The sequence below is a fragment of the Cebus imitator genome, unplaced genomic scaffold (assembly GCF_001604975.1).
Source record: "Cebus imitator isolate Cc_AM_T3 unplaced genomic scaffold, Cebus_imitator-1.0 Scaffold18, whole genome shotgun sequence".
Taxonomy (NCBI): Eukaryota; Metazoa; Chordata; class Mammalia; order Primates; family Cebidae; genus Cebus; species Cebus imitator.
In genome coordinates, this window is record NW_016107333.1 from 6,571,006 (window position 1) to 6,589,889 (window position 18,884).

The following is an 18,884-nucleotide window of genomic DNA, read 5'->3' on the forward strand; positions in this document are numbered from 1 at the left end:
TGCCTGTAATCCCAGCTACTTGGGAGGCTGAGGCAGGAGAATTGCCTGAACCCAGGAGGCGGAGGTTGCGGTGAGCCGAGATCGCGCCATTGCACTCCAGCCTGGGTAACAAGAGCAAAACTCTGTCTCAAAAAAAAAGAGTGAGTAAAATTGGACTTTGTTAAAAAAAAAACCCATCTCTATTAAAAATACAAAAATTAGCTGGGTATGCTAGTGGGCACCTGTAATCCCAGCTACTTGGGAGGCTGAGGCAGGAGAATTGTTTGAACCCAGGAGGCGAAGGTTGCAGTAAGCCAAGATCATATCACTGCACCTGGCCTGGGCGACAAGACAGAGATTCTGTCTCAAAAGAAAGAAGAAAAAGAAAAGAAAAAGGAAATATTATATTGGCTGGGCACAGTGGTTCACACCTATAATCCTACCACTTTGGGAGGCCAAGGAGGACAGATCACTTGAGCCTGGGAGTTCAAGACCAGCCTGGGCAACATGGTGAAACTCTGTTTTTACAAAAAATTTTAAAAATGTAGCTGGGAGTGGTGCACGTACCTGTAGTCCCAGCTACTCAGGAGGCTGAGGAGAGAGGATCACTTGAGCCCAGGAGGCAGAGGTAACAGTGAGCTGTGATTAGGCCACTGCACTTCAGCCTGGGCAACAGAGCTAGACCCTGTCTCAAGAAAAGAAAAAAAGAAATGTTATATCAGCACCTGCGCTCACTGTAGAGAAACTGGATCCCCTCTTCCCTTCACCTCCTTTCATATTTGTTTATTTATTTTTGAGTCGGAGTTTTGCTGTTTGACCAGGTTCAAGTGAAGTGGTACAATCTTGGCTCACTGCAACCTCCGCTCCCTGGGTTCAAGGGATTCTCCTGCCTCAGCCTCCTGAGTAGCTGGGATTACAGGTGCCCGCCACCATGACCAGATAATTTTTGTATTTTTAGCAGAGATGGGGTTTCGCCATGTTAGCCAGGCTGGTCTCGAACTCTTGACCTCAGGCGATCCACCTGCCTCGGCCTCTCAAAGTGCTAGAATTACAGGCGTGAGCCACTGCGCCCAGGCTCATCTTTCTTTATTCAACAAATATTTATTAAACATCTTTCTGGTGCTAGATGCTGTGAGTGGGCTGGGGATGTAAAGAAAATCAAGTTACAATTGCTTTCTTTAGGAAGACAGTCAATTGGGAGATAGACGGTTATACAGATAACCAGATAACATAATATGTGCTATATTAGAAACATGGGAGTAGAGAGGAGGGAACAACTAAGTACCTTAGGTGGTACTTAGTTGTTCCACCTTAGGTACCACCTTAAGTGGTACTTAGTTGTTGAGACAGCCCTTGAGTGACCTGCAGGAGTTTTGCTATATAGAATGGAAGGGAACCCTATGTACAAAGACACAGATATACATGGAGACAAAAACTATTTACATAATAATAGGAAGACATTATTTTCTTTTTAAACTCTCATTTTCCCGTGAGAGTACTGGGTAGTTTTCTAGGGCTTCATGGCACATTATAACAGATTAAATGAGAAGCAGATAGAATAATACAACTATCGTCTATTAAACCAGACATAAAACAGATTTTCAAAAATGTAAAACAATAGCATTCCTCTCACTAATTTTTTTGCTTTGGAAAATGTAGCTATTTTTAAAATAAAAATGTTATTTACGGTTGATCGTGGTGGCTCATGTCTGTAATCCCAGCACTTTGGGAGGCCAAGGTGGGCAGATCACGAGGTCAAGAGATCAAGACCATCCTGACCAACATGATAAAACCCTGCCTCTACTAAAAATGTGAAAATTAGCTGGGCATGGTGATGCATGCCTGTAATCCCAGCTACTTGGGAGGCTGAGGCAGGAGAATCACTTGAACCCAGGAGGCAGAGGTTGCAGTGAGCTGAGATTGCGCCATTGCACTCCAGCCTGGCTGCAGAGGGAGACTCCGTCTCAAAAAGAAAAGAAAAGAAAAGAAAAAAATGTTATTTATGTTAACATGTTTATTATTGTTATTTTAAATGAATTAATATATAAATATTTTTAAATTTCTCAGTTTTGATTCCTAGTTGATAATTATCAATAGATATAATCCACACAAACAAAAGTTATTTGGAGTTCTGAATTTTCAAGTTATTTGGAGTCCTGATTTTTTTTTTTTTTTTTTTTTTTTTTTTTTTTTTTTTTTTTTTTTTTTTTTTTTTTTTTTTTTTTTTTGAGACAGAGTCTGGCACTATTGCCTGGGCTGGAGTGCAGTGGTGCAACCTTGGCTCACTGCAACATCTGCGTCCCGGGTTCAAGCCATTCTCCTGCCTCATCCTCCCAAGTAGCCAGGATTACAGGTGCCTGCCACCACACCAGGCTAATTTTTTGTATTTTTAGTACAGATGGAGTTTCACTATGTTGGCTGGGCTGGTCTCAAATTCCTGACCTCATGATATGCCCACCGTGGCCTCCCAAAGTGTTGGGATTACAGGCATACGCCACTGCGCCTGGCCTGATTTTTTGTTTAGTTTTGTTTAGTTTTGTTTTGAGACAGGGTGTTGCCCTGTCACCCAGGCTGGTGTGTAGTGGCACAATCGTAGCTTACTGTAGCCTCAAACTCCTGAGCTCAAGTGATCCTCCCATATCAGCCTTTCAAGTACCAGAGACTACAAGAATGAACCACTGTGCCTGGTCCTCAATAATTTTTTGAGTGTAAAGAGGGTCCTGAGACCAAAAGGCTTGAGAACTCTGTTCTTGGCAGAACGACCTAAAAGAGAGGAGCAAAATGATAATATTTGACTTCACTCAACAAACAAGTTCAAATACTTATGAAATACCTCATTTGTGTTGAACATTATTCTAGGTGCTGGGACGATAGAGCTTTGAATAAATCTAACAAAACTTCCTGCTTTCATTGAACTTAAATTATAATGGAGCAGGCTGGGCACACAGGCTTACACCTGTAATCCCAGCACTTTGGGAGGCCAAGGCAGGCGGATCACCTGAGGTTGGGAGTTCGAGAACAGCCTGGCCAACTTGGCAAAATCCCATCTCTACTAAAAATATTAAAAATTAGCCAGGCATGATGGTACACATCTGTAATCCCAGGTACTTGGGAGGATAAGGCACAAGAATCACTTGAACCCAGGAGGTAGAGGTTGCAGTGAGCTGAGATCGTGCCATTGCACTCCAGTCTGGGCAATAGAGTGAGACTCTCAAAAAAAAAAAAAATGGGGGGTTACAGACAATAAACAAAATGATGATTTTAAAATACATATGTAGTTAAATAGCATTTTTTTTTCTGTTGAGAAAATCAGGATTTAGAACTCGAAATCTGAATGGCGTGTGTGTGAGAGAGAGAAATTTTGGGTGGAGAGGCCAGGGAAGGCCTCAGTAAGAAAGTGAATTTTTTGTAAATATCTGAAGGAACGAGGGAGTGAAGCAGGTAGATATCTGAAAGAAATTAATCTAGGCAGAGGGAACAGCAAGTGCAAACATTTTGAGGCAAGAGCATGCCTGGCAGGTCAGTGTGGTTGGAGTGGAAGAAGAGTGAGAGTATTGAGAGATGAGGGTTATGGAGGGAAGGGTGAGATTCAAAACTGATGGGGCTGGGCATGGTGGCTCATGCCTGTAATCCCAGCACTTTGGGAGGCTGAGGTAGGAGAGTCTCTTGATACTCTCAGCTGATTATCATCTATCATCTCCTGATACCCTCACTCATCAGGAATGGTGGGGTACACCTGTAGTTCTAGCTACTTGGGAGGCCAAGGTGGGAGGACTGCTTGAGCATGGGACTCGAGGTTGCAGTGAGCTACAGGATCATCACTGCATTGCCCTCCAGCCTGAGCAAGAGTGAGACCCCATCTCTGAACAAACAAAAATTGATGAGAGGTTCTGAGAATGGAAGTGACATCTTCTGGCTTATGTTTTAACAGAACTACCTTGGTTGCTGGGCTGAGAAAAGGTTTAAAGGCCATACCAGAAAGGCCAGCTAGGAGGCTACCGTAATAATCCGAGGTCCAAGTGAAGATAGTGAGATGTAGTTGGATTCTCATAGATTTCGATTTTTAATTTTTTGTTTTTTGTATTTTTTTCTTTATGCTATTTTTTTTTTATTCTCATAGATTTTGAAAGTAGTGGAGTTGACAGAATTTGTCAATGGATTTGATATGAGGTATGAGACAAAGAGGAGAGTCAAATAATTACCAAACTCTTTGACCTAAGCAATTAGAAGAATGCAGTTGCTATTATGTGACACAAAGAAGACTGCAGGAGGGACAGGCTTCAGTAGAAATGTGAAGAGCTCAGTTTTGGATTTGTTAAGTGACAGATGTCTACTAACCACCCAAACAGATGTGGCAAGTACGCCATTTTGATATTTGGATCTGAGTTCAGGAAAAAGGTTGAGCGCCAAGTATGAATTTGGAGGTTTTCAGAATCAATATAATATGTAAAACCCCAGGGACCAGAAGAAATTACTTAGGAAATGAATGTAGATAGGAAAGCAAGGAGTTCCAGTGACTGGATCCTGGGGCAACTCTAATACTTAGAGGTTGGGAAAAGGAAGAGGAATCAGCCAAAGACACAGAAGGAAAAGTCAAAAAGAAGGAAACCAGGAAAGTGAGAACTCCGGAAGCCAAGTGAATAAAGTGTTTTACTCTCTCCATAGTTGAAAGAGTAATCAACTATGTCATAGAGATCAAATGATATGAAGACAAATAGGTGGTAATTAGATTCACCAATGTGGAGGTTATTGGTGATGTCGAGATGTTTTAGTTGAGCGTAGGGGACAAAAATGTGATTGGAGTAGGTTCAAGGGGAGTTGAAAATGTTGAGTATGCAGGATGTATCTTTTTCAAGGTGTTTTACTGCAAAGGAGAAGGAGAAAGTGTGGCAGCTATAGGTGGTAGTGGAGTCAAAACAGAGTTTTTGTTTTTAAGATGGAAAACATAACATTTGTATGTTGATTGAGACTGATCCAGTAGAGAGGGAAGAACTGATGGTGCAGGAGAGAGAGGAGAACTACTGCAGCCATGCCCTTGGGTAAGCAAGTATACGAGCGGGGAGGTTGGCTAGGAGCTACGGTAATTCCTCCACAATAAGAGGAGAGAAGAGGACTTTTAGTAGTACAAATCTGGTACCAATGCGGAGAAGAGCTTAAAGGGAGAGCTTGCATTTGCTGGTCACTTAGTTTTGTCTAGCATTATGCTAGATGCTTTCCTCACAACGATTCTTTTTTATTCTATTTTTATTTTTTTCCAACCATATTCTTTCCAATTATTTTTATTTTTACAGAGACAGGGTCTCACTCTGTCACCCAGGCTGGAGTGCAGTGGCATGATCATAGCTCACTGCAACCTCAAACTCTTCCCAAGATAGTTATTCATAAATTCTTAAGTACTTCCTCATTTTTAAAACATGGTTGCAGCCGGGCGCGGTGGCTCATGCCTATAATCCTAGCACTTTGGGAGGCCGAGGCGGGCGGATCATAAGGTCAAGAGATTGAGACCATCCTGCCCAACGTGGTAAAACCCCGTCTGTACTAAAAATACAAAAAAATTAGCCAGGCATGGTGACATGCACCTGTGGTCTCAGCTACTCGGGAGTCTGAGGTGGAAGAATTACTTGAACCCAGGAGGCGGAGGTTGCAGTGAGCCGAGATTGTGCCACTGCACTCTAGCCTGGTGACAGAGCAAGACAATGTCTCAAAAAAAAAAAAAAAAAAAAAAGGCTGCATAGTGTCCCATTGTATGCATTGTTTTGAATATGCTTTTAAGGAAAAAAAAACCCTAAGTTTTTTTCCTTGAAAAACTTAAGCTCAAGCGATCCTCCTACGTCGGTCTCCTGAGTAGCTATGACTATAGGTATATGCCATCATGCCTGACTAATTGTAATTTTTTTTTGTAAAGATGGGGGTCTCACTATGTTGCCCAGGCTGCAACAACCACTATGCCTGATTGCGACAGTTCTCAATATAAGAGGGAAATGGGTTATGAGGCTGTTGTAATGAGGCAAGAAAAGTTGAGAACTGAAGCTGCTGAAGATCCAAGATACTGTGCTCTTTCTGCTCTGAAAAACTCCCCCACCCTTACCCCTACTCCCACCGAATCGCACTGGCCTCTCACTGCAGATGTCAGAATGCTATCCATTTGGATAGGAAGAAACTGACACATTGGCTCAACTACAGGGTAGAGTTGCTTGTTTCTTATTAAGGAAGGAAATAGTTGAGTGGTCATAAGAATCTGCAGTCCTGAGCAGCTCTTGGTGCTGGAGGGCCCTTGGCTGGAAGCCAGGCAAATGTACCCAAAAGATAAAGACATAAAAATAAAGAAAATACAGGAACAAAGAAGAGTGACGTGCTTAGTAGAGATTTGAAAGGAAATACAAATGGGAGGGCGGCTGGAGAGCACAGTCCAGCTTAGGAAGTCTCCTTGACCTGTTTCCTCCTTCCTCTGAATTCCTATTGCAGCGGCTAACAGTCAATGAAAAGCAACTTACCTGCATCAGAGCACTTAATCCTCATCACTGTCCTGTGAAGTGGATTCTAAGGAAAAGGTGAGAGAAGTGATTTACCCCCATGACACACCTAGAAAACAGCAAAACCAAGGGGCAGAACCCAAGTGTCTGACACTAAATTCATGTCCTTAACCACTGGTGCCTTTGTTCATTCATTACCTCAAAAATTCTGCAAACATTACTAAAAAACCACTCTGTGGAAGGTACTGTGGCAAATGAGACAGTCTTCAGGTTAAAAAAAAAAAAAAAGCTAAGATTTGAGCACATAAAATACATGACAAATAACCACAAAACATTACACCATTCTATAGGATTTCAGAGAGGAGAGAGGTCGCTCTGGCTGGGGACATCAGGGAGACCAAGGAAGGTTTCTAAAAGGAAATAGCATTTGAGATGAGCCTAAATAAACTGGTAATACTTTCAAAGCTAATAGTTTTGTATGCAACATACATGGAACATTACCACACATGTGTTCAGAAGTTATAAGCAATGGAAGACTGTGTGAAGTTTTAATTGGCAGAAATGGGGGGTAAAAGGTCAGGCATCATGGCTGACACCTGTATTCCCAGCACCTTTGGGAGGCTGAGGCGGGCTGATCACTTGAGGTCAGGCGTTCGAGACCAGCTTGACCAATGTGGTGAAACCCCATTTCTACTAAAAATACAAAAATCTTAGCCTGGCATGGTGGCGCACACCTGTAATCCCAGCCACTTGGGAGGCTGAGGCAGGAGAATCTCTTGAATCCAGGAGGCAGAGATTGTAGTAAGCTTAGATGGCGCCACTGTACTCCAGCCTGGGCTACAGAGTGAGACTTCATCTCAAAGAAAAGAAAAAAAAAAAAAAAAAAAAAAAAAAAAAAAAAAAAAAAAAAAGAAAGAAAGAAAGAAAATGAGGAGTAAAGGCATGAAGGAAGGAAAAGCTCTGATTGTTTAGAATCTACAGAAGTCCCCAGTCCAATCCCTCAACTCAGTCTCAATGTCCAGCCCCAAATGGCTTGGGAGTATTTCTCACTTAGGCTTTTCCCTTAAAAGCATATTCAAAACAATATATACATTGGGACACTATGCAGCCATTTTTTTAAATGAGGAAGTACTTATGATTTTTTTTTAATAATTAGGCCATTATTTCCAAAATGTAATGTTAAGTGTTTTAAAAAAGGCAAGTACAGCATCCTGGGTATTGTAGGCTACTATTTGTGTAATAATTGGAAAAAAGAACATGTGTGTGTGCATGCACTTGCTCGTTTACACATAAAATATGGACATATAACCAAGGAACTGATAATAGTGCTTGCTTCCTGGAGGGAAGCATAAGCGGCTTGAGGACAGAGGGGGAAGAAGTTTTTTTTTTGAGACAAAGTCTTTATCACCCAGGATGGAATGCAGTGGTGCAATCTCAGCTCACTGCAACCCCCACCTCCTGGACTGGAGCGATTCTCCTGCCTCAGTCTCCCAAGTAGCTGTGATACCACAAAGCCCGCTTATTTTTTGTATTTTTAGTAGAGACAAGGTTTCACCATGTTGGCCAGGCTGGTTTCGAACTCCTGGCCTCATGTGATCTGCCTGCCTTGGCCTCCCCAAGTGCTGGGATTACAGGCAGGAGCCACTGCGCCTGGCTGGAAGATTTTTCTCACTGTATACCTTTTTGTATCCTTTGACTTTTTAATCATGTGGATATATTATCTCTTCAAAGAATAAGTACAAGCTGAGCTTTTTTTCCCTTTAGTATTGTATCTTCAAATGAACAGGCTGAGCTTCTAAAAAACGAAGTGTAATAGTCTCTAAATACCACTCCCCAAAAAGAGGGCTTATATTGCAAAATACTGGCAGACAGTGAAAGCAATAACAGTTCACTTAGGTTTCAAAAATTCAGGCCTTCATCTGCATGGCAAAAAGCAAAACAAAAGAAAACAAAAAACAACAACAGAAAACAACCAGAAATAAAGCAACAAACTGTAAACTAGGTAAAATATTTATTATTAATTTTCTTAACATAAAACAGCTCTTATAAACCAGTAAGAAAAGACCTATAACCTAGTTCAAAAATGGCAAAGGACTAAATGGGCTTCAAGCAAACAGAAATACAAATGGACTCTTTTTTTTTTTTTTTTTTAGATGAAGTCTTGGTCTGTTGCCCAGGCTGGAGTGCAGTGGCACGGTCTTAGCTAACTGCAACCTCTGCTTCCTGGGTTCAAGCGATTCTTATGTCTCAGCCTCCCAAGTACCTGGGATTACAGGTGTGCGACACAACACTTGGCTAATTTTTTATATTTTTAGTACAGATGGGGTTTCACCATGTTGTCCAGGCTGGCCTCAAACTCCTGACCTCAGGTGATCCTCCTGCCTCAGCCTCCCAAAGTGCTAGGATTATAGGTGCGAGCCTCCACACTTAGCTGATCACAGCATTTTTATAATTACTTGTTTAAAAGTTTCTCTCCTAGAGCTTCTGCAGGGCTTGGCCTATGGGTTATGCTTTGTTTGTTTTTTGGGTAGCTCTGGCACCTCATACATTACTAGCACTTGGGAGTTTAGAGAATGAATGAGCTGGAGTGGATGTGTTTGGATGGGTGTGTTAAAAAATCAGCTATATACTGCTTCATAGTTACACCTCATCTTCAGTTTGTTAAATCTGTCTGGACTCTTAATTTTATAGAGGCCGGCAGGTCCTGATGACTGGTTCTTCATTCCAGGAGCCATGGAGTAGTATCAGCAGTCCTTTGAAGGGGTGAGAGATACCTGGACCTGAAAATTTTGGAGGCTCCCCAAGCCATTTATACCAATTTCTGAATCTCCTTATACCTCTTAGCCTTTTAAAATGGAGCTTTAATCTCATTAGGGCCCACTGGCTCCATCAATCAGTGCCAGGTTCCAGGAACCCAGTAGCTTCAGATTGCCCCCAGTCCTTTGCAACACTGGTTTTCAAATGAGGTATGCAATAGCCGTAAAGTACATGGAGACTTGGTAAGGGGTACTCATGCATGGATATCTTCAAGGAAATTCATTTCCGGATCCTCAACGTCCAGGTGTACTCCACCTGAGAAAGTTCCCGGGGTTGAGGCTCCAAGCTGACTTTTTCTTCATAATGGTAGTTCTGCTAGTCTTCATAAGAAAGGCATACCTTGGCCAGGTGTGGTATCTCACACCTGTAGTCCCAACACTTTGGAAGGCAGAGGCAGGCAGATCATCTGAGGTCAGGAGTTCAAGACCAGTCTGGCTTATATGGTGAAACCCTGGCTCTACTAAAAATACAAAAATTAGCCAGGTGTGGTGGTAACACACCTGTAATCGCAGCTACTTGGGGGGCTGGGGCAGGAGAATTGCTTGAACCCAGGAGGTGGAGGTTGGAGTGAGCTGAGATCACACACACAAGTGCACTCCAGCCTGGGCAACAGAGCAAGACTCAAAAAAAAAAGAAAAAAGAAAAAACAAAGGCATATCTCTGGCCCACCCTGAATACTACACTGCCTGGGGCAATAAAAAAAAATCTCATATTGGGGGACAGTTAAAAATACAAGATTCAAAAAATATCCTTCAATTATGAGTGACATTATTTATCTTGTAAAATTTTGTATATATTTTTGTTTGAGACAGGGTCTTGCTCTATAGTCCAGGCTGGAATGCAGTGGCACAATCGTAGCTTACTACAGCCCCGATCTCCTGGGTTCCAGAAATCCTCCTGCCTCAGCCTCCCAAGTAGCTGAGACTATAGGTATGTGCCATCATGCTCACCTAATTTTTTAAAACTTTTCCGGGAGATGAAGTCATGCTCTGTTGCCCAGGCTGGTCCTGAACTCCTGAGCTCAAGCAATCCTCCCATCTTGGCCTTCCAAAGTGTTGATATTACAGGTGTGAAACACTGCACTTGACCTAATATTTTTTTAAAATTTTTATTTCATTTATTTATGTTCTTAGAAATGAGGGTCTTGCTCTGTTACCCAGGGAAGAGTATAGTGGCATGATCATAGCTCACTGCAGACTTGAACTCCTGAACTCAAGCAATTCTCCCACCTCAGCCTCCCAAATAGCTAGGACGACAGGCACACACCACCACACCTGGCTAATTTTTTATTTTTGCGGAGATAAAGTTTCACTATGTTGCCCAGATTGGTCTCAAACTCCTGGGCTCAAGTGATCCTACAGCCTTAGCCTCCCAAAACACTGGGATTACAGGCTTGAGCTGCTGTGCGCAGCTGACATTATTTATCAAAATTATTTTAAGTGGTATGTGAGCGAAAGAGTATGAAGACCACTGGTTCAAGACCATCGGCTGTGGTGGCCTTAGGAGGGCTTCTAGGAGGCAGTAGCCTGGTCTCTACCTCTAGTCCTCTGAAACTGAATCTAAATGTCACCAGGCAGACCAAGAAAATCATTGTAGACCAAGAAAATGAGACAGAGTTACGCTCTTTGCTGCCCAGGCTGTAGTGCAATGGTGCCATCTTGGCTCACTGCAACCTCTGCCTGCCGTGTTCAAGCCATTCTTCTGTCTCAGACTCCCCAGTAGCTGGGATTACAGGCGCCCGCCACCACGCCTGGCTAATTTTTGTATTTTTAGTAGTGACGGGGTTTCGCCATGTTGGCCAGGCTGGTTTCAAACTCCTCACCTTGTGATCCACCTGCCTTGGTCTCCCAAAGTGGGGGGACTACAGGCGTGAGCCACCGCCCCCGACCTGTACTTGATTTTTTTGTAATCACCACCACAGCTGACCAGTCTCCTTTTTGAAATATGCTTCCCCTGACTTTGGCATGATCGCACATTTCTGATTTTCCTCTCCTTGGCCCCTTATCCTAAGTTTTTGCTAGCTCCATCTCTTCCAGTTGACCTTTTAAAGGCTGGAGTGTCTCAGGGGAGTCATACGCCTTCTACTCTATTATTTTCTCACTAAGAAATTTCATCCTTTGCCACAGTTTCAAATACAATCCGTATCCCAACAACTCCCAAATTTATATTTCTAGCATAGACCTTGCTCCCAAACTCCTAAATCCAATTGCTTTCTCCACATCTATACCTTAATATCTCATGGGATTCCCAAACAACAAAAAGCCACAGCCAAGTTCAAATTCTTTTCATTCAAAATCTCTTCCTTCTCTAGGCTTCCCCGACTTAGTAATCGTACTTTATCTGCCCAGTTGTTCATGCCAGAGACCTGGAAGGCATTCTTGATATTTCTTTAACCTCCCCCATAGCCAACCAATAATTTATTCCTATGAATTCTTCTTCGTGTAAGATTTCCCTAAGCCTCCAGACTAGGCTACATACCCTTAATTTTTTTTTTTTTTTTTAGGATGGGTCTGACTCTGTCGCCCAGGCTGGAGTGCAGTGGTCCAATCTCGGCTCACTGCAACCTCTGCCTCCCGGGCTCAAGCAATTCTCCTGCCTCAGCCTCCTGAGTAGCTGGGGCTACAGGTGACTGCCACCATGCCCAGCTAATTTTTGTATTTTTAGTAGAAACAGGGTGTCACCATATTGGCCAGGCTGGTCTTGAACTCCTGACCTCGTGATCTACCCGCCTCGGCCTCTCAAAGTGCTGGGATTATGGGCCTGAGCCACCTCGCCCAGCCTACATATCCTTATTCTGTATCCTCATATAGCACCTTGTACTTCATAGTATTTATTCAAATAGTAATTAAGTAATTATTTTGTATAATTCTATCTCCCCCTCTATATCATAAGCTCCATGAACACAAAGACAACACCTGCCTTATTTCTGGCACATAGTAGGCTCTCGATGAATATTTGTTTATTTATTTATTTTGGGGGGATGGAGTCTTGCTCTGTCACCCAGGCTGTAGTGCAGTGGCGTGATCCTGGCTCGCTGCAAGCTCCGCTTCCTGGGTTCAAGTGATTCTCTTGCCTCAGCCTCCCAAGTAGCTGGGATTACAGTCCTGTACCACCACACCCAGCTAATTTTTGTATTTTTAGTAGAGGTGGGGTTTCACCATGTTGGCCAGGCTGGTCTTGAACTCCTGGCCTCAAGTGATCCAGCCGCCTTGGCCTCCCAAAGTGCTGGGATTACAGGTGTGAGCCACTGCTCCTAGCTGAATATTTGTTAAATGAAGAAATGTAAGCACTATTTATAGTGTCTTGTAGTCTTTAGTGTTGTGTAGTGTTCTGTTGTGTTTTTGTTATTTAGCACCTATTGCTATGTCCACGGTAGGGGGCGGCAGAGTACTTGGATCATGAAAGCGTCCAGTACTCAGTATTAAAAGGGCTACTTGAAATAAATCACTTAACCTTTCTGAGACTATTTCCTTCTCTGGAGGTCAGGGTTAATTCTCCTTCCTTTCCTTGGATCAAAAGAGATAAGCAGATGTAAAAGAGCTTCACTGCAGGACAAACAAGAGGGAGTGTGATTAGAGTCAGTTAAGATAAATATTTGTTGAATAAATAGAGACAGAGGAAGAGGATTTTGGCTATTGGACTGTGAAACAGATTGCAATAGAGAGTTGACAGATTCGGAAGAGAGAAAATGAAAGCTCCCGGAAGAGACTGGCCTATGCCCAGAGCCAGTGCTGTGAAGTCAGCACAGGATGTCCTTGGCATGCTCTCATCTCCGCTCCCTGATCACCGCTCTCCACCTCTACCTCTGGCCTCTAGTTTCCCATTGGCGGTGCTGTCGGCTTTTGCCTCCCTTCTCTCCCATCAAAGCACATCTGTCCTATGTCCTGGCCACTCAGAGGCATGCTCACTGCCATCCACAGTGACAGCCAGTTAACCCGATAAATGGATTCTCACTTAAAGTGCCCAGGGAAGATAGTGTATTATTTTACCTCTCTCAGTAACAAGAATTGGGCCTTCTTGAGACAGAAGGAATAACTTACTCAGAAATTATAAGTTCCAAATACTAAAGTTTAGGATTTGTGGAAGGAGAGGAAATGGAAGGTTAATAGAAATGAAGACAGTCATAACTTGGCTGGGCTCAGTGGCTCATTCCTGAAATCCTAGCACTTTGGGAAGCTGAGGCGGGCAGATCACCTGAGGTCAGGAGTTCAAGACCACCTGGCCAACATATTGAAACCCCATCTCTACTAAAAATACAAAAATTAGCGAGGTATGTTGATGTGCACCTGTAGTCCCAGCTACTCAGGAGGCTGAGGCCAGAGAATCACTTGAACCTGGGAGGCAGAGGTTGCAGTGAGCCGAGATCACACCACTGTGCTCCAGCCTGGGCAACAGAGAACTCCATCTCAAAAAAAAAAGACAGTCATAACTAATTTCAGGCTTAGGAAAGAATAATTATGCAAATAGAAAATCAGTGAGATGTGACATGATGGTGATATGAAGGGAAAAAAACTTTAAAAAAGTGTTCATATATATATATATATATATACACATACACATAATAGATATGCAAATATATATAATTTATTTGCAATTTACATTCAGTAAAATTCACATTTTGGTGTACAGTTTTGTGAGTTTTGACAAATGCAAAGAATCATGTAACCATCACCATACACACGAAAAACAGTTAATCACCGCCTCAAATTTCCTTTTGTTACTCCTTCGTAGTCAATGTCTTCCCCAGCCGTAAGCCCTGGCAACACTGATATGTTCTCTATTCCTATAGTTTCGTCTTTTCCAGACTGTCCTATAAAATGGAACCATACAATATGTAGTATTTTGAATTTGGCTTCTTTTTTTTTTTTTAGACGAAACCTCTCTCCGTTGCCCAGGCTGGAGTGCAGTGGCACAATCTCGGCTCACTGCAACCTCTGCCTCCTGCGTTCAAGCAATTCTCTGGTCTAAGCCTCCTGAGTAGCTGGGACAACAGGTACACACTACTATGTCTGACTAATTTTTGTATTTTTAGTAGAGACGGTGTTTCACCTTGTTGGTCAGGCTGGTCTCGAACTCCTGACCTCAGGTGATCCACCCACCTCTGCCTCCCAAAGTGCTGGGATTAGAGGCATGAGCCACCACGCCCAGCCAAATTTGGCTTCTTTCACTTGGCATAATGGATTTAAGATTCATTCATGTCATTGCACATGTCAATAGTGAATTCCTTTTCATTGTTGAGTAGTATTCTATTGTATGGATGTACCAGAGTTTGTTACTCCATTTCCCAGTTAAGGAATATTTAGGTTGTTTCTAGTTTGGGCAATTATGAATAATGCTTCTGTAAACATTCACATACAGGTTTTGGTGTGAACATAAATTTTCATTTTATAGGCAAATTTCTAGGAGGGATTATTGGATTCTATGGTAAGTATGGGTTTAACTTTATAAGAAACCTAGAGGGGCCGTACCATTTTGTACTCCCACCAGCAGTATATGAGAATGGCAGTTATTCTGCCTTCTCACCAACAATTGGTATTGTCAGGGATTTTTTTCAACTTTAATAGGTATATAGACATACCTTACTGTGGTTTTAATTTGCAATTCCCTACTGACAAATGATGTTGAGTTTATTTTCAAATATTTATTTGCCGTCCATATATCTTCTCTGGAGAGGCGCTTGTTAAAAAAATTTGCCTTTTAAAAAAATTGTTTATTTTCTTATTTCTGAGTTTTGAGAGTTTTTCTTACGAAGAACTTCTAGGCCCGGCACAGTGGCTGATGCCTGTAGTCTTAGTGCTTTGGGATGCTGAGCAGGAGGATCACTTGAGGTTAGAAGTTTGAGGCCAGCCTGAGCAACATAGCAAGATGCTGTCTCTACAACAAAATAAAATAAAAATTAGAAAACATATTAAAAAAATAAATTGTGTATTCAAGCCCTTTGTTAGAAATGTGATTTGCGGCTGGGCGCAGTGGCTTACACCTGTAATCCAGCACTTTGGGAGGCCAAGGTTGAAGTGGCTCACACTTGTAATCCCAGCACTTTGGGAGGCCGAGTTTGGGAGGGATCACCTGAGGTTAGGAGTTCAAGACCAGCCTGGCCAACATGGTGAAACTCCATCTCTACTAAAAATACAAAAATTAGCCAGGCGGGGTGGTGGACACCTGTAATCCCAGCTACTGGGGAGGCTGAGGCAGGAGGCACTTGAACCTGGGAGGCGGAGGTTGCAGTGAGCCAAGATCATGCCACTGCACTCCAGCCTGGGTGACAGAGCAAGAGTCTGTCTCAAAAAATATAAATAAATAAATAAATGAATAAATAAAATGGTTCTGAATGGGCCAGGCATGGTGGGTCATGCCTGTAATCCCAGCACTGTGGAGGCGAAGATGGGCAGATCACCTGAGGTCAGTAGATTTAAGACCAGCCTGGCCAAATTGGTGAAACTCCATCGCTACTAAAAATACAAAAATTAGCCTGACATGGTGGCACATGCCTGTAATCTCAGCTACTCTGGAGACTGAGGCAGAAGAATTGCTTGAACCCAGGAGGCGGTGGTTGCAGTGAGCCAAGGTGGTGCCACTGCACTCCAGCCTAGGCAGGTGATAGAGCGAGACTCTGTTTAAAAAAAAAAAAAAAAAAAAAAAAGATGCTGGAACAATGGGACTTTCATAGGCAAAAATGTAAACCTCGCCAGGAGGCTCACTGCCTCAGCCTCCTGAGTAGCTGGGATTATAGGCACCCACCACCACGCCCAACTAATTTTTGTACTTTTAGTAGAGATGCAGTTTCACCATGTTGGCCAGGCTGGTCTCAAACTCCTGACTTGGTGATCTGCCTGCTTTGGCCTCCTAAAGTGCTGGGATTACAGACGTGAGCCACTGTGTCCGGCCAGCATCATTTCTTAAAAAGACAACCGTTTTCCATTGAATTGCCTTTGGATCTTTGTAGAAAAATCAATTGAGCATTTTGGTGTCACTCTATTTCTGGACTCTATTCTATTAATCTACGTGTCTACCCTCTTGCCAAGACTGTAGTTCTTTATTAGCGTATCAGTATAATATGCCTTGAAGTCAGATAGTGTGAGTTCTCCAACATTGTTCTACTTTTCCAAGATTGTTTTAGCTTTCCAGTTCCTTTGCCTTTCTGTGTAAATTTTAGAATCAACTTGTTAATATCTACGAAAAAATCCTGCTAGAATTTTTATCTGGATTGTGTGAATCTTTATATCAACCGGGGGAGAGCTGACATCTTAACAAAATTGAGCCTTCCAGTCAGTAAACATGTTATAGCTCTCCATTTATTTAGCTCTTCCTTGATTTCTTTAATCAGTGTTTTGTAGTTTTCAGTGTAAAGATTCTGCACATATTTTGCTAGATTTATCCTTAAAGTATTTCATTATTTTGGAGCTACTGAAAATGATGTTTAGTTTTGTTTTCCAATTGCTCATATTAGTCTGCCAATATGATGAATTATGCTCTTTTATTATTATTATTATTATTATTTTGAGATGAAGTCTTGCTCTGTACCCCAAGCTGGAGTGCAGTGGCATGATCTCAGCTCACTGCAACCTCCACCTCCCGGGTTTAAGCAATTCTCCTATCTCAGCCTCCCAAGTAGCTGGGACTACCAGCACGTACCACCATGCCCAGCTAATTTTTGTATTTTTAGTGGAGATGGGGTTTCACCATGTTGGCCAGACTGGTCTCAAACTCCTGACCTCAGGTGATCCACCCACCTCAGCCTCCCAAAGTGCTGGGATTACAGGCATAAGCCACCGTGCCTGGCTATTTTTGAATGTTACCCCAGCATTAAATTACCTGGGATAAACTCCACTTAATAGTGAAGTATTATGTTAAGAAATGATATATTTCTAGATTCCATTTGCTAATAGTTTATAGTTTGTTGAAGTTTTGGGGTATATGTTCATGTGAAGTATTGTTGCTTTTTTTTTTTTCTAGTCTAGGGTATTTTGTTATGTTGCTTTTTTTAATGGCTCAGGGTTGTATTAAAAAAATTTCAAGTTTGTGCAGTTGGTCTGTTTACATCTGGGAGCAGAACTGTCCCCACATCAGACACAGCAGCTACACTTCTCCGATGCCCCTGTGCGGGCGCAGCCCTGGGCACACTTGGCACAGCCCACAGGGCAGCAGGAGCAGCAGCTCTTCTTGCAGGAGGTGCATTTGCACTCTTTGCAGCTGGAGAAGTTGCAGAAGCTGGCGCACCTGCAAGAGTCACCAGCGGCGCAGGAGCAGTTAGGGTCCATTTTGAGCGGCGATGAGGCTGGAAATCCCAAGCGAGAGGTTGAGACTGTGAGGCACGTGGAAGGCGTGGTGAAGTATTGTTACAGTTTTCTTGTTATCTTTTTCAAATTTTAGCATCAGGACCAGGCTGGCCTCATAAAATGAGTTAAGTTTTTTTGATTTTCTGAGAGTTTATGTGGAATTAGTTCTATTTCTTTCTTTAATGTTTGGTAGAATTTTCCAGTGAAATCATCTGGGGGCCAGGCCCAGTGGCTCACGCCTGTAATCCCAGAGGGAAGCTAAGGCAGGTGGATTGCTTGAGCCAAGAGTTTGAGACCAGCCTGGGCAACATGGTGAAACCCCATCTCTACTAAAAATACAAAAAATTAGCTGGGTGTGGAAGTCTTCCTGCAGTGAGCCGTGATTGCACCACTACCCTCCAGCCTGAATAACAGGAGTGAGTCCCTGCCAGAAAGAAAAGAAAAAAGAAAGAGAGAGAGGAAGGAAGGGAGGGAGGGAGGGAGGGAAGAAGGAAGGAGGAGAGAGAGGGAAGAAGGAAGGAAGGGAGGGAAGAAGGAAGGAAGAAAAATAGGAAGGAAGGAAGGAAAATAGGAAGGAAGGAAGGAAAATAGGAAGGAAAATAGGAAGGAAGGAAAAAAGGGAGGAAAAGAAAAGAAACCACCTGGGCCTGGAGTTTTCTTCTCTACATTGGAAGGTTTTAAACTGTGGATTCAATTTTCTTTAGTACATCTAGGACTATTTCTCTTCTCTATTTCTTATTGACTGAATTTTGGTAATTTGTGTCTTTCAAGAAATTGGTCCATTTTCATCTAAGTTGTCAAATTTATGAACATAGAGTTGTTTGTAATATTCTCTTATTATCCCTTTAATATCTGGAGGGTCTGAAGTGACATCCCCTCTTTCATTCCTTAGGTTAGTAATTTATATCTTCTCTCTTTTTTTTCCCTTGGTAAGTCTGTCAAAAAGTTTATCAATTCTATACACCTTTTCAAAGCTTTTGGTTTTATTGATTTTTCTCTATTTTTTTCTGTTTTCAATTTCATTGAATTCTGTTTTTCTATATTTTTTTCTTTTGCTTGATTTAGGTTTAATTTGTTCTTTTTCTAATTTCTTAAGGTAGAAGCTTTGAGTATGATTTGAGGTCTTTCTTTTTTCTGTTACAGGATGTAAAGCTATACATTTTCCTGTACACACTGCTTTAGCTGCAGTCCATAGGTTTTGATATGTTTTGTTTTCATTTTCCGTCAGTTCAAATATTTTCTTTTTTTTTTTTTTTTTTTTTTTTTTTTTTTGTTTTTTTTTTTTTTTTTTTTTTTTGAGACGGAGTTTCACTCTTGTTTGCCCAGGCTGGAGTGC

General features: G+C 42.2%; 1 protein-coding gene across 1 annotated transcript; it reads right to left on the reverse strand.

The window, feature by feature from the left end:
* Positions 1-17,260: 17,260 nt before the first annotated feature.
* On the reverse strand, positions 17,261-17,593 carry LOC108292560 (metallothionein-I, hippocampal-like). Its single transcript, XM_017513541.2, has one exon. The coding sequence runs from the start codon at positions 17,528-17,530 to the stop codon at positions 17,336-17,338; it is 195 nt and encodes a 64-aa protein (XP_017369030.1). The 5' UTR covers positions 17,531-17,593; the 3' UTR covers positions 17,261-17,335.
* Positions 17,594-18,884: the final 1,291 nt, after the last annotated feature.